Source organism: Mesitornis unicolor, unplaced genomic scaffold, assembly GCF_000695765.1.
Source record: "Mesitornis unicolor isolate BGI_N332 unplaced genomic scaffold, ASM69576v1 scaffold9372, whole genome shotgun sequence".
Lineage (NCBI taxonomy): Eukaryota > Metazoa > Chordata > Aves > Mesitornithiformes > Mesitornithidae > Mesitornis > Mesitornis unicolor.
This window is the reverse complement of record NW_010167094.1, coordinates 16,254-33,121: the sequence shown is the minus strand read 5'-3', so window position 1 is coordinate 33,121 and position 16,868 is coordinate 16,254. Positions and strand designations below refer to the sequence as shown.

General features: G+C 41.3%; 1 protein-coding gene across 1 annotated transcript; it reads right to left on the bottom strand.

Moving 5' to 3' along the window:
• Positions 1-2,418: 2,418 nt before the first annotated feature.
• On the bottom strand, positions 2,419-10,689 carry LOC104536045 (cell surface glycoprotein CD200 receptor 1-B-like). Its single transcript, XM_010178562.1, has 6 exons — positions 10,623-10,689; positions 8,845-9,153; positions 7,223-7,471; positions 5,222-5,317; positions 3,805-3,842; positions 2,419-2,535 (listed from the first exon to the last, which is right to left on the bottom strand). Exons 1-6 carry the CDS (start codon positions 10,687-10,689, stop codon positions 2,419-2,421), a joined length of 876 nt encoding a protein of 291 aa, XP_010176864.1.
• Between the last annotated feature and the right edge of the window lie 6,179 nt (positions 10,690-16,868).

Sequence of the window (16,868 nt, the reverse complement as noted above, 5' to 3'; positions counted from 1 at the left end):
TATTAATCATACACAACAAGTTCGAAAAGCACAAGGGCAATTTTTATTGCAGAAGGAAGATACAGCAATTAGGCAGCTGAGGACTTTTAATGCCTGCAACATGTGGGTTTGCCTGAGCTGTGGGTTGATAACTTGAGCTTTTTTTTTGGCAGTAAACAGGTGACGATCAAAGCCTGACTAGGCTACAATGCTATAAGCTAATTTTCTGAGAGGTTGTGGCAGGATTTGCTCCTGAAATAAGAAAATCAGGCAAGCCATAGTCCACGTGACTGTTAAGGGCTGTGGACCTGTCAGGAAAGCCCATTTTGCTGAGTACCTGCAGCACAGCGAGATTTATCTCATTGCCATTGCTCATCGTCTTGTTTCAGTACATCAAAAAAAGTCTCCTCAGAATTTCTAGGAAATGCTGACATGTTGCAGGTGACTGGACCAATTCCATCATATACAAATTAAAGGAGAAAATAAAATCATGAGCAAAAAAACCATGCTTTTCAGCCAGGGCTAATTATAACGGTGATGTTTCTCCAGAGGGTTTTACCACTTGCACTATCATCTGTCTATCTGCTTTAGATCTTCTCTTCAACATTTCATTTGGTGCAAAGAAATTATGAGGTTTTGCTTTGTACCCTAAAAATCACAACACATCTGCACCATGACTGCCAAAAGCAGACTGCTCCACAGCGTATCTCTCTTCATTTTGACAGTCATGTCATCCTTCGATCCAGCTTCTGACCAAAATTGCTGTTGTTGTCCACAGAAACAATCCATGGTCACTTGTGACACTGAGCAACGCCAGCCTAGGAGCCCAAGTTTAGACTCAACTGGTGAGTTCCCTGAGAAACAAGAGATTTTTTCCCCTATTTTGGAGGCTTCCAGTGACAACCAAGTCCTTGGCAGCACCATTACTATGAAAGGTTCTGGCTGATATGGAGAATAAAAAAGGATGCTGGATCATGCCCATCAGCTGTGGGCCAGCAGAACTGGGAAACCACTTCTCAAAAACCTGTTTCAACTAATTTTGAGGTATCTGTCACTTATTTCTTCCAGAGGCTGTATAGGTGAAATGGTGCATCTCCTTCCTCACAGATGACATGACGAAGCTGTGCACAGCTCTGAGATGGTAACCCATCATTGACACTTAAGACCACAAGAAGGCTCTGTTCACTTACCGGGCAGGTGTGAAGAGATCGCCTTCCACTTTTCATTAAGGCAGAGAGTTGCTCTTTACGCCTTTTTGACTAAAATGAAAGGCTAGAGGTTGTCAAGTAGATGCCCACCACCCATGTCTATTTTGAAGTGATAAAGTGCAATTAAAAGGCACTGGGAAATCCTGATGATAAGAACATTGAAGGAGCAAAGGTGACTTCCTCCAGCAATAAGCAGGCAAAGGCTGTTCAAAACACACATTTGAGTATACTTACTGCTGCATTGGTGTTAGAAAGTGTTTGACAAGTCTGATGAATGAAAATTGAAATTAACAACCAATCCATGGGTTCAGGTTTTTTCAGCTTGGGAACACAGAGTTGAGAAGAAATAAATGGTTGGGGTGGGGGTGGGGGTTGTTGGTTTCAAAAAACCACACCATCTGCATTTTTCACAACTTAACACTTCTGTTCTCAGAAAAACCATGCTGTGACCTCAGCTTGTAAGTGGTCAATAAGCATTTACCCAAATAGCTCCAGAAATAATTCAGGTAAACATTTGCAAGTTTACTTTAAAATTAATCTTAGAAAATTGCTCATTGCTATTTCTCATTTCCATATCAAGTACAATTTCAAATTGGCTTTTTCCCCCTTATCAATGCAAACAGAAAGTTTAATTGGAAAAGAAATACATTAAAAAATAAATAAAGATTATACCAGTTGATACCAGATTGTCACCTGCCACATGTAACTATCTACCCGGAAAAAAACCCTCTCTTTTATTTCTGCATGTCTGCTGAGTGTGTTTCTCTGATCTTCTGTGTTTTGGTGTCCCCTGTGTCACTTCCTGGTTTTGAACATAAAATTGCAAAGATAATCCAGTTGCTAAAATGGAAAGAAGTGCTACATTTTCACCAATATTCTGTTAGTGTGGCACAAAAATATGTCAATTATTGATTTGAAGAAAGACGCATACCTCGAAGAACATTTTCAAACAAAATTCAGATAGGTATTTTCCCAACTCTGTCTTTAAAAGTTTCAAAAATTTCAAGAACTGTACTGATATTTAGAGAAAGAGATAAATAAATTACTAGAACTGGTTGCTCTCCCCCACTGTCTTCAGGTCAGGAAAACCAAAGGTTTTTGTGATGCAGTTTTGAGTGCTCTGCTGGCCTCATATGCAGTAAAGTCTGAGATTTGTTAGCTGAAGTACAAGTTCAAGTAACCAGGTATCATCAGTAGCTGAGCTGGTATTAGACTACTCGTGCCTACACTGTTAACAGTTCATATATATCTCTCCTGGATTGTAATTCTGATAGATACTCTCTGATAAGACAGGAGGATCGGTCACTCCTGTTTTCTCAAGTGATGGTGTGGACCTGAAGTTCGTAGTCTGCAATATAAAGAAAAACATGTACCATTATATTACACTGCAGAATTTTGTGGAACCATCATACTTATTGAGTCCAAACAAAAGAGATTAGAAGAAATCTTGTAGGCAACATTACTTTTGCTAAAGAAGTGTGAAGTTATTTCTCTAAGCTCTGTGAGCAAAGGGGTAGGGCACAAAGTGTGAAACTTGAACTGACAGAGGGATGCAACAACCGCCTTCACAAAGCCTAAACAGGACAGCTTTTTTAATCTTTTTTTCTTAATCTGGAAACAGATTTTGAAATGTTGGCATTTTCAGCAAAATAGGTGATAATGAACAATGCTAACTTCTCTGAAAGAAAAACAGGCAGGCCACAGGCAATCCAATTTAGGCACCTGAAATTACTGGAAGCATTTGACTTTGATCTCTGCAACTCCCACTCCTGTCAGTCAAATTGTCCTGAATGCCACAGAAGAGCACATCAGGAAATTAATCATTCTAACTGAAGAGCACTTTTTGACTAGTTTGCAACAAACAAGGCACACAGCCGTTAATTTCATCGTGCGCAGAAAGCAAAATATAAAATAATTGCTCTTTCAGTGTGCATTAAATGAGGCAGAAGCCCTGAGGAACGAGCAGTGTATTATCATGCTGTTAAATATGTATCCAAACACACTGGAATTAGAGAGGAAGTAAAAGTTGCAGTGGCAAATTTATCACTGCTTTTTCCTAGCTTCTGAATGTTTGACCTATGACTTAAAAAATAAGTTTCATAGCTGTGTTTGTCTGTAATACAGCATAAGGAAGTGCACTATTTTCGCTCATTGTAAAATGCCTGTCTGTTTCTTCTGATCTTTAATCAGGCAGGTTTCTGCCATCAAGGGCAATGCACATTTTTAAGCAAAAGATCAGCGTTAAGATTACTCTGTGAAACAGAAATGTGAAAACATTAACTTTTGGGAGATTTAAAATTCAGCTTGGACACTGGCATTGTAAATGTAATTTTTAGTATTCTTCAACAGGAAATGCACTATACTACTCTCAATCTAATGCTTAAACAATTGCTCAGCTTATGCCTGATATACATAAAGATAGGGCCAACCAAACAATAGACACCTTCCCAGATACACTGTTCCTCATTCTCCCCACCAAGCACACAGAAGTAAATGGGAGTTTTGTTGGAGCAGACAAGTTGCAACAAAATTACATGTTTTAGTAAAGAATACACAAAAACCACAATTCACACACCACACACACACACACACACACACACACACAAAGCCCACTTACTGCAAATGGTACTGCTGACCTACGGGCCAAGCGGAGAGCTGAAAGTAGGATGTCAAGAAATTAAAATTATTTCATGGTGCAAGATGCACAGCTGTTATGTCTAGAGTTCTCCTCTAGCTGCCCTCAGCTGTTGAAAGACTTTCTTCAAAATACAGCGACACTAATGGGTTAAGTTCTTAATTTTTATGTCCTGCTGTTGAACACAATATTGTTTTATTTTGTCTTTCATTGAAACTTTTGGTCACCCTTGGAGATAGGACTGAATTGGCTCAGTCCAGTGCACAGTTCTGCAGGACATGCTGGACCAAGGAACTCATCTGAGCACATTTTCTCCTCTCCTCACCTACCTCAAAGAAGCACATCAAACTGCGGCAGGTACAGGCTCTCGTCAAAGTGCTGCAAGGACTGGTCGGTGCTGCCACTGCTGATGACAACTGCCCTTCCCTTTTCTTCCCCTGTCTTTCTGTTTTCCTCACCCTGCCTTCTCAGCTCTTCCAGTGCACACCTCCCTTCATTGTCCCCTCTTGCCAACCCTCCTTCACCCCATTTGTTCTGACCTGGTTCATGAGATACATCTGCAAAGTAATATGCTCAATGCAAGGGGAATAATCTGAAAGGCACTGAGCATGAAGAAACCCAGGCAAGCAGTGAAGCTAGAGTAGAACTAAGCCAATGGAGGGGAGTAAAACAGGCACTGATTCTCTGCAAGTTCCTTCCATTTACAGTGCACTCGCCTCTACCTTGCCTTCTCCCAGTGCTTCATCTTCTGCTCTCCAGAGAACACTCTTGCCATCAGCCTGCTACTCTCTCTTCCTCTCATTTGAAGCTTCCACTTGGGCTTCTACTCCATTCATACCCCATCACAGCCATCTTACTTGACTTCAAGAGTAGCAAACCATCATCTGAGTTTTTAGTAGCAAATGATTCAGTATGAGCCTGACCCACTGTGAAACTGCGAGTGTACCAGAGGGAAGTATGTTCATTTGGCCTATTCTTACACTTACTCAAGGAAAAATCTATGATTGCTGGTGAAAACAAGGGTGTTGTTTGTCCCTAGTCATTAGGCTAGTTTGTGAACTGTCATTTATGTTGGTAGATGCAGAATGATCAAAATAATTCTAAAAACTCAGAACGTACCCTACTCTCAGAAAGAATACTTTTTATCCTGGGTGACTCTCTGCCATATATCTAATGCATTAATATCATAATAACTGTGGCTTTTACAAAACTCCGGACTAGTTTTAAAGTTCCACCCCTTATTTTATAAGGACTTTTCCAAAAGGACAATGCATCATGTATGGGCATTTCCTCAATCCTTGCCTCCCACCCCACTCTCAGCAATAAAGTACATGTCCTTGTACCTGCACATAGTTAGCACTGGAATAGTAATGCATTTTAGGCTCATGGAATGACTTACCTCTGCACCTGAAAATCAAGCATAAAGTCACACCACTGACAGCAGCAACACTTGCAGATACTCCTATCAAGACATAGTGAAGCTTGGGGGAAGTGTCTAAGAGAAGAGAAAAGAAAGTTACAGAGTTAAATGTTAGTATCCACTGAGTACATGATGTTAGTACCTACCTTAACCAGTGGAGAAAGCTAAGCCTCTCACCCAACAGCTCAAACAGGCTGAGATACAGATGAGATGTCTGGATGCCAACCAGCAATAGGAAGCTGCCTTACACACTCAGCCACGCATACATACAAATACACTTATATTTTCAACTCATCTGCTTACACGATCTCCCTTTCTTCAAATTATTTTAGCACTACAACAGAACTGTCTGGTCATCCCTGCAAAATGCTGTTACTAATTTCTGGTCTATGCTGAATTCTATCCTTCATGCCTCTACTGAGATACTTTGGTGATATGAGCACTTATTTAGCTCTTCTTACAAATCCTACTGGCAGAGACTTCTAAGAGGTCCAGCACAGCCAGCTGAGATGCTGAATTTTACCCTTTAGTACCTTTGGCCCTGGAAAAGATCACTTGAAAGTCACAGACAGATATTCTCCAAGGGATTTTTGTCCAGACCATCACCACTGTGGGAAGCAGGACAAAATTCAGCTCCAGAGGTTCAAAGCTTCACATCAAAAATTAGTGAGCTGTACCACAGTGGCTGCCGAAAGCAACTTTTGCATTATCAATTATTAAAAAGATCACTGAAACAGTGTATTGGGATTGCATGGCAAAGTTTTGGTAGCAGGGGGTTTATGGGGGTGGCTTCTGTGAAAAGCTGCTAGAAGCTTCCCCTGTGTCTGATAAAGCCAATGCCAGCTGGCTCCAAGATCCACTGCTAGCCAAGGCTGAGCCAACCAGCAACGGTGATAGCACCTCTGCAGTAACACACTTAAAAAGGGCAGAAAGTTGCTGCACAATGGCAGTCATGAGAGAGGAGTGAGGAAATGTGAGAGAAACAACTCTGCAGACACCAAGGTCAGTGAAGGAAAGGGAGGAGATGCCTCAGGTGCTGTAGCAGGAATCCTCTGTGGATTGTGGTGAAGCCCATGGTGAGGCAGGCTGTGCCCTTGCAGCCCATGGAGGTTAATGGTGGAGCAGAGATCCACCTGCAGCCCATGGAGGACCCCATGTCAGACCAGATGGATGCTTGAAAGAGGCTGTGACCCCATGGGGAGCTCACATGGGAGCAGGTTTGCTGGCAGGACTTGTGACCCCATGGGGGATCCACACTGGATCAGTCTGTTCCTGAAGGACTGCACCTCATGGAAGGGACCCATGCAGAAGCAGTTCATCAAGAACTGCAGCCTATGGGAAGGACTTATGTTGTAGAAGTTAGCAGAGGTCTGTCTCCAGTGGGAGGGACCTCACACTGAACCAGGGGAAGAGAGTGAGCAGGAAGTAGTGCAGAGAGGAAGTGCATAACAATGCACTGAGTGCAACACCCATCCCCCTGCACCACTCAGAAGGAGGAGGTAGAGAAGTGAACCTGAGCACAGGAAGGTAGAGGTGGAGGGAAGGTGCTTTTAGATTCATTCTTATTTCTCACTATTCTACTCTGATTTGATTGGCAATAAATTAAATTAATTTCCCCAAGCTGAGTCTGTTTTTCCTGTGAAGGTAATTGCTGAGTGATCTCCCAATCCTTATCTCGACCCATGAGCTTGCCATCACAGCTTTCTCCATAACAGAGCACATTGGTGTAAATCTGGCTGTCAGCCAAGGTTAACCCACCACCGTTCAAGAAGAATGGGGACCTCCTATAAAACAGAAGAGGGATAGAAAGAAGCACACACTGGAAGCTTCCCCATACAATGCCACGAAACATTTGGTTTCAACTGACTAACTAAAAATCATTCATTTCTCTATCAACACACACTTTGGCCTAGCAGCATAGAGCAGCACAAGGAAGCACACGAGCATGATGAAGAGTAATTACAGAATGATGCTATTTACCTGACAGGTCTAGGGACAGAGTCTGGTTTGTAGCTGGGTGGGTAACCAGGCAGGTGACAGTGGGATGCGTGCTGTTGACCCAGCCTAGATAGCTCACTCTGGTGGCTGTTCCGTTAGGGTGATTGACTTCTTCCTCAGCACTGTGATTACTTGGAGGGATCCAGGAGATTTCAGCAACTGGCTTTCCAGCAGATGCTTGACAGACAGCCACCCTGCTCTTGTCAACAGTCAGAGTCACTGTAGGAGGGACTAAGGAAGAAGAAGAAAAAAGGCCACAACCATTATTTCTGGTTCAGTATAAAATCTCCAACTGAGAAACTGAAAAATAGGTGGTATTTTTTAGTTTGCATGACCAATTCAAGAGATGCTAAAATATCTTGGAATATTAGCATCAATGATCTTTGGGGAACAAAATACATCAAAAAGTCCAAGGTGAATATGTCCAAAAGTACCTAGCTGCTTCTAAAAGTACTGCTTCCTCATGTTTTCCAAAAGGTGAGTACAGTAGTAACAGGAGAAGAAGGGATAACAGAGAGGGGTGGATTAAATGAAGTTTTATGAGTACAGCAGTATACATACTGAAGAAAACACAGCTTGCTGAAGTGCCAGCTAAAATATTTAGGAGATTGGGTAGGTAGAATCAGGAATTTGGTAGTGGGGAAATAAAGGAGGAATCAGACAAAGCTGTTCTGCCTGAAGTCCAACAACTCATATTCTACATTTGACAAAACAGGCAAAAGCTCAGACAGTGCCTAAGCCATTACCAGAAGGTCAAGACTGTGCAGGAAAGAACAAAAAAAATCAAGTGATGAAAATTAATGATAGCAATTCTAGAGTTCCAAAATCAATTTTCTCTAATTTTTATTTATATTCAGAAGGCTTAACTAATAGGCTCAGAATACAAAATCTTCTCCTATGTTTGTTTTTTTTCTTAATTTATGGGAACCTAGAGATAGTTTACCTGACTATATGAAAAAGATCATTTGATGCATTCATTATGTTTCCTAATATTCTTTAGTTTCTCCGTATGTTGAAAATAGACTAATTTTTGTTTTAATTAAATTAAATTTTATTTTAATTTCTGGAAGAGTGAAATATTTCCAGATAGTGTCTTCATAATATTTCTTTTTTCTTACTCAGCTCTTAACCAGACAAAACACACATTGACCTCATTGTGAATTTTGATTCAGCATCCTCTAGCTCAGCTTAGAGCAACAACGTTTATTTGATATCTTCTGTTAGCCTTAACCAAGAGCATATAGTACTGGTTGTGTGAACAGTCACACGACATTCAAAACCCATGTTACGCCCAAAGAACTCTCTCAGACACTATGCAGACTGTTGGATTTGTGCATTTTAAAACCTCACCTGTTCATAAGTCAAAAGTTAAAAAAAAAAACAAAACAAACATAAATCCCACAGGTTATTTCTCCATAGAATAAACAAGTCCTATTGCTTAACTCCTAGTGCCTTTTTCCCGTCTCCAAATAGCCAGACTAAATCAGCTTACTTCTTTCTTTTCAATTTCAGTATGCAACCAAAATGAATTTGGTCTTTTACCAACAAATCAAATTATATCCACAAACACACACACAAAAAAAACCTCACAAGGTGTGTCTTACCTATCACAGTCAGATGGGAGAAATAAAGAAAATTCCCTGCACTGCTGACAATTTCACAGGTGTAATTTCCCTCATCACCAAGGTTCACAGGGTAGATACGAAGAGCAGGGTCACTGTTTGGAGAATATCTCCATGTCATCCTCTCACTGCAGTTTAACTTCCTTGTTTTGTTGTGATCACTTCTATAGGCCAACAAGCAGCACGTGCTGCATTTCATCTTCCATGTCACCACTAGCAAAGACTCCCTGGAGACATAAGGGCAACTCAACACAGCCTCATGACCAGCCTCCACACTCACCATGTTGTAAGCTACATAAGAAGAAAAAAGACATTAAAAATTATGCTATAGCCATCATCAAAGCATAGGAAACTCTTGACTTCTTCACACTTTAAAATTTCTACTTTCTTACTGTACTGCAGCCTTGTGGACACATTGCTCTGTGTCCACAGAGCAATACCACATACAAGTAGTATTCCATTTCCAGGTCTAGTTTCCTGCTGCCACTCTTTGAAGTCTGGAAATGCAATGGAGATGGTGTCTTTCTGCTGTGGACACTGTGCAGGTATGTGATGCATGCTGATGAGCTGGAAATCCTCCATATCTTTTTAATCAATGTATTTCTATCACTTTAATATGGGCTTTGAAAAACTAGTGGGGAGGGCAAGAGAGAAAGGAAACTACCTTTTTTAAAAAATATTGTGCTATTTAATTAGGCGCCTTGGTTGAAGTGCAAGTAAAACCAGGAATAGCGGTGGAACATACATCTGTAACAAGGTTAAAACTTGGTACAGTAGCTCATCAGGCGTATTTAGCAAGGGGCATAAGTAGATCCCTTTTCGACCAAAAATCACAGCTCTCCTGATATTCTCCCAGTTAAACAGAAGATAGGTCTTCAGATGACCTGTGTTGAATTCCTATCAGATATATCGTCCTGTGCCACTCTGCAAGGCACACAATTATTTGGCCAGCTGACATGACATCACTTTTGTGTTCACATTAAACATTAAGCAAAATCTCCCCTGGTGAACTACGGCATTTCAGTGTACCGTAGAGTTGGAAATAGAGTACCAAAGAGTGCTGCGTGTAGTTTTGGAACTTTCTCACTGTCCTGGTTTCATTGGGTTAGAATAATAGAATCACTTTTCTATTCAGGAAAGACACATTTTTTGAGTAGACTACAGCACTCAAGTCAATGGGAACAAAGTTGGTAAGACACTTTGTTTCAGTTTTTGGTGTGCACTGGTATGCAGGTTGCCACAGTGACCAAGGTATTCACCAGTTTTGAGTTAGATTTAGCCAGGTGCAGAAGCTAGGAGGAGAAAAAGCCAGGGCAGATGACCCAAGCTGGCTAACAGAATTATTTCATACCACAAACATCATGCTCACTAGAAATTGGGGAGTTTGCTGGGGACAGCCCTCTTTTCCCTGCTAATCATCACCCCTGGAGGGTCTCACCCATCATTCCTCTCCTGAGGCCTACCCGCTCTTGATATGACCATTGCACTCACACGGGAGCTGTGGTGCTCGCAGTGTTTGTGGTTTAGCATTCACCGCTGGGAGCCCGCAGCCTGTGACCGCTATACGAGCCAAGTATAACTTTGTGTATTTTCTATTAATAGTTATTAATATTAGTTTTTTATTATTATTCTTTATTAGTTTATTATTATTAGTTTATTAAATCTGTTTTCATTTCAACACACAGGTCTTCTCTCTCCTTTTCCTGATTCCCCTTCTTAGGTGGGGAGAGGTGATTGGATGATAGAACAGCTACACTTACCTGGCCCTTCAACCAGACTTACGAGCAAGAGAAGGGGTGCAGCCAGAACTACCCACGTCTGAGCCATCTTTGGCAGAAGGAATCAGCCCTGCAGAAAGTGAAGGCAAAGAAAGTGGCATGTAGTCACAAATTGTTGTGCAAATCTCTTCAAAGAGAACACGTAGTAAAACTTCTCTTTCCTTTGAAAACAGAAATTCTAAACAAGACCCCACATCAAGTATCATTTTTGTACCAAAGAGAGTAAAGCAAAAAGTGTTTTGAAGATTAAAAACCCACTATTGTTCACAAAAAAAGTTTTAAAAATCCAGGACCTCTGATGCCATTTTACAGGCATTTCAAGCTGCTCGCTATTCATGCCCAGCTAGCTAGCACAAAGATAGTTACAGACCTCTTACTGACGCTTCATAGACTTACCTGCAGAAGATGAACAAAAGGTTTTGATAGACCAAACATGCATGCATTACAACTCATTCTGAAAAACCAAGGTAATGGCATGCGTAGGAAAATTCAGGATCTAGACTTCATCAACTATTTGGAAAATTATTCCTATTCCTTGTGTGCTTTTAATTTCTGGAAGGATAAATCCACTTCTATAGTAGCACAAAGAGGCCAACCATCCTATTGCCAGAAATCAAAAACATACAGGTTTGTTTTCTGCTTTCATAGACACAGTGAACTAGAAAGGCATCTAGAAACTACAACTATACATACTTTTTAACAAACCATATCTTATAAATTGCTAGCTCCTTTTTGGCATAAGGACAGCGGTTCATTGGTAAGCTTGAGACAGTGCTGTCATCCCAACACACTGTTTTCTGCTTCTCACAAAAAAGCAGAACTCCATGCTATTCAAAAGCTTTTCAAACAAAATATATATATGGTTCTCAGGGTAGAATTCTGATGAAAATCCATTCAGCTCTTGCTTGAACATGGTTTTGGCTATGAATATTTCTGATATATTCCTACAGTCAGATGTCATACAAAAATTACCTCAATTTGTCATGGCAAACTTGCACTACACTGTACTGAATAATATACTTATGTATTTCTACAGTCAGATATCCAGTCTCTTCTGCTCAGGTCTCAAGGACGAGCACCCTACGGCAGTAGGTACTCATGTGGGTGCTGTTACTACCAGAAAGGTTCACAAACAATGCACTGCTGTGCCCTCAACCAGCTGGGGGATAAAGCCGAGGTCTTGAAGTGTGTGCCTGTTTCCACAGCACCACAGCAGCCATATCCTGACTGCAGTTTTCTGATCTTACTGTCAGAAATCAGTGGCCAAATCTGTGTCTTGAGGCTCCCTGTAGCCTGCCCAGAAATCTATTTCATTTTCCATCTCTTGCCTCTGCATCCCTTCAAATTGTCGTCTTGATAGACCTCTTGTCATTCTCTCCTTTAAGCTGTCATTTGTATCTCTTTAATCTTTTAATTTCTGAATCAGTCACCTGCAGCTAGAGATGACTGGAAAATTTTGTTTCCATCCCATGGGAAATACTGATACGTTGTTTTCATTTCCAAGTCAAAACCCAATACACATCAGACAACGAAATGTCTCTGTGAGATGGTTGATTCAGAAATATCCTATGTGTTGCAACAGGACTTTTCTTCTGGGCTATTTAGATCATGCACAGTTCACACCCATATTTAAATATAGGCATGCTTCTCGGCATGTGCTGACAGGAGGAGGAAAGGAAGCCCAGGTTCACTGTGCACACAGAAACATAAATCCTCATCTGGTATCAATTGCTGTAAAAGTAATAGGCTACAGTTATGCAGCATTGAAAACTTCATTTAAAACATAAAATATATCAAGCGAAGACACCTGGTGCACAGAAGAAAAACCAGAACACTGCCACACTTGTAGCACAGAACGAACAAATGCTGCCACATTCGTGAGCCAAGTGCAAGAAGCAATGTTTTTCTTTAACACAGTGCGATACGTATGCACATTCAGACAAGCCTGATGGTTTTCTTCACAGTTCTATAAAAACCACTGATGCATCTGGATGAAAAGCTTTCATTGCAACCTGGAAACAATGCCAGTGCAACTATATTGATCAGTATTCTGCTACTAAGGTGCAACAGGCAACATAACTCTTCTTATATTAAAAAACTCTCCAATTTAATTTTTTTTCACTTAAAATCTTTGGCACAATTGAAATATCTTCATGCTATTCAATACTGTCAAAAGGTTTGGGTTTTAGGGTTTTTTTCCCAATTTGTATAAATTATGCATGCAAAAGTTGCTTTAAATCAAAAAGTTTGAAAGTTGTTTTGGTTCTTTTTAACCAAAAAATTAAAAATATGCTTTTTGACTAGAATTATGTACTGAATTTGAGCCAATTTGCACATAATTTTTTGGTCTCTTTCAAAAGAAAAGTTAAAAAAAACCCTCCACAATGTTTATCAGGAGATTCAGTATTCACCAATTTTGATGGTCTATAAATATTCATAAATAGAATATTGTCATATTGGAACTTCTCCCAGAGAACTGTCTTTTTAAAAAATGCATACAAGTCTCATATATATGGGATTTAATAGCTCAGAAGAACAGGAATTAATGGTTAAAAATGGGGCCTTACAGAAAGAACAGAGTATATTACTCTGTTTAAATATTCATGTATGAAAAACAGAATTTAGACTGTATTTTTTTAAGGTTCGCAGTCCTTGAATACTTGTGCCTGTAAGCGAGAAGTCTCAAAGTAAAGCCCAAGAAGGAGAAACCAAGCACAGCTGAATCAAATTCACTTAAAAGTAGCAAATGAATATTTGTAGATTGTCTTGTGTTATTCCCTTTGATGGAATTAAAATGCCTCAATAACTACATTAAAATAAATTAAAATTTTTACTCAGCCTTGACGGCAGTGGCTGCCACAGCACCGTGTAATACTTGCGTCACTCTTCCATTAGCCTCAGCCTTCCAGCTGGGGAACGGCACCGCTCACGCTCGGATTCATCCCAACAAATGCTGAGGCCAGAGGAAAGCTACCCAGATTTCAGCCTGGAGAAGAGCCCTGCAACCACAGGAGCATGGGAGATACACAGCAGTCGTGCCAGCATGCTCCAGTTTTCTGATACTCGCAGTCCTGGGGATGAGTAGAATGATGTTAACACACACAGCTGGTCCAACGTGGATGCTGGTCCCAGTCACTGCTTACGTGTCGGCTCCTGCACCCCAGGGAACCACAGAGATGTACCTGGAGCTCCCTTCCTGCTCCGTCCTCACGAAGGGCCTGGATATAGTTGCAAAGAAGTGAGAACTATCTCAGTTTAGGATCATCCATCCCAGATAGTCCCTGTTTTCAGTTGTACACTTAAATAATTTCTTTTCATTGATGCTTCTGGGATCTTAACACGCAGCTGATTTGCCTCACAGACGGACACCGCCTCTACTCTCTCCGAAAGAGCTCAGTGAAAACAAACCATCCGTTTGTACACTACCCTGAAGAGGATGTGACATAGTTAAAACCAGGGAAACAAACTGCATTCTGACGTGAAGAACAAACCACAACCTTTAGTTGTCTGCTATTACACATCAAACAAGCTACAAGCCTTAAGCTATGCAAAGCTTCAACTTAAAATCACGTAAATAAATGTCCAACATAATGAAAATATATTTAAACACAATATGAGTGAGGAAAAGGTGCAGATCATGAAGAGAAAGGTCTCAATCAGTGCATCAGCCATCACCACAACTTTTTAAAAAACAACCAACACATCATACAGCTGTTCCCATGCTTAACTCAGCAAAATATGGCTCTGCCTTGTAGCAGGAGCCCATTTTAAAGAGTAGAGAAGACCTTGCCTCAAAAGTCTGTTCTCTATAACACCCAGTGTCTTTGGGCAGGGGAGGGCTGGAAGGGATGGCAAGAAGAGGAAGCAGTTGCATGCAGCTGTGTCAACTCTACAATCCTCTACAAGGATAAGGTGACAGTAAAAAGACTGGCTGTTCAAAGAAAGGCTACATCATTTAAAATCCAAACCCACACTACATGCAGCAGCACCATCCACTACAAGGCATTTGATGTTTCCACCTCATCACCAAGGCCATGCTCCTCTGTCACTCAGCTCTCAGGGGGAAGGCATGGTTTCTGCAGGTGTGAGTCCCTGCACCCTACGCAGGGCTGGCTGTCATCTCAGGAGGCCAGGAGCCCTTACACTGCATGCTTGCCAACCACACAGCAACCTACTCAGAAGTCTGCAGGCAGAAAACACCTTTTCTGAAGTGAGAGATGCTGGCTATGCCATATTTTCAACATCCCCAGGTCAGCCTCCACTTTTAGCTGTCTTTTTGAGCATAGGAAACTCTGGAAGCTGGAGTTATCTACTGGTAAGGCATTTGCAATAAATAACAAGAGCAATTCAAATGGTAATTTTAGAGGCTTTCCCATTTCTCATCAAATTTTTAACACAAGCTGCTAGACATACAAATAGTAAAAGCTACTTGAAGAAATAGGGACCTCATTAATGCTTATAAATATCTAAAGGGCGGGTGTCGGGAGGATGGGACCAGACTCTTCTCGGTTGTGCCCAGTGACAGGACAAGGGGCAATGGTCACAAAAGGGAACAAAGGAGGTTCAACTTAAACTTATGGAAAAACTTCTTTGCTGTGAGGGTACCAGAGGACTGGACCAGCATGCCCAGAGAGGTTGTGGAGTCTCCTTCTCTGGAGACATTCAAAACCTGCCTGAATGTGTTCCTGTGCAATCTTCTCTAGGTGACCCTACTCTGGCAGGGCGGTTGGCCTGGATGATCTTCAAAGATCCCTTCCAACCCCTATCATTCTGTGATTCTGTGAAATGTAGCAGCAGATCTGTCCCCATGCACCTCAGGGGCCAAGCCCTGGGCTCTCTTTGTGCAGCACGTTCACTAGTTGCACAGTTTTGCACCACATCTGGGAGCATGCTGCAGTACCCACTCAGGGGTCAGATTTGGCTGGACTGCTGCCTCTGTTGCTCCCAAGAAATTGTTCTCTCCTAGGAATTCCTCAAGTCCCTCCACTGGAAATGAAGTTACAAAATATAGGAAGACTTTGAATGCCCTGGGAAGGAGATAAATCATATCAAAAGGAGCAGCAGATGGATATTCCCAAAGCTGTTCATTCTCAGGAACTGAAAGGTTTTTGGGGGAGAGGAGAGGTTGTGTGTTTACTTTGTTCTTGGCCACCTTCCTCAACCAATCTGCAGCTGGCCACTGCAAATGCTACTGGACAAATGGACCTTTGGTTTGACTTTAAAGCCTCCTGGTATATTTATTCTCTGAAAGATACCCTAGCCCTAAATATACATCCATGAAGCCCAGTATTCGCACAGCAGCAGATTGTTAGCACTGTTAGCAACCGGAGGAGCTGAAGCTGCATAGTGCATTTTCTTCTCAGGCTCCTTGTTTGTCTTACACTTGCTGGCATCGGTGGAAGCAACTGGTGGTTTGTAGCTGTGAAATTCAACCCATCTAGTTCATGAGCCAGTTTCCTTCAGTTCCAAATATGTACTATTGTAAAGCTTTCTCTACAAACTGCGAAATACAGGGTAGGTGACTTTCTGAAAGAGAGACAGCTAGCTTAATAGAAGGAGCTTTCAAAACAACTATAAACAAGTTATATGAAACAACCGTAAAATTACAGTGTTTTGGTAATATATACCTGAAGGTAAATAGGTTTAAGCTTCCTCCACAGCAGGGCAGAGGTGTATGATGTTTCTGTATTGAATTCATCAACATAGTAATATTTAGAATAATACTATTTTTAATGTTACAACAAAGCGAGGGGGGGGGCACGTTTTCCCCAGGGAAAATGCTCCCAAAAAGTGCCATACAGCAGATTACTCTTTTTTATCTTTAGTAGATGTAATTCAAGAAAGTAGGTGGGCATCTCCTCTCTTCTGAGAAATATTTACCTTCTTAACACCAGCCCATCTAGAAAACACCTTAGTCCTATGAAGTTATGATATGAGACGAGTTGTACACCTCACATCTGTAAGCTGCCTTGCAGTCAGCCTCTTCAGAAGGCACTGCAACCCGGTATTGGAAACAGGGAGTAGGAGTAAAGGATGAACAAGAGTAAGAACATGCCCTGGTAGCCTGTTAGAGAACTGTCAGAAAGAGAGAGGACGTTTGCTTTACATTTTCTGTTCCATGGGAAAACAAAACCAAACTGGTCCATGTATGTAACAGCTTGACTTTCCCAGGTATAAACCATCTGAGGCTTTCATCAATGTCAGCAAACATACGGGGGGGGGAGGGTG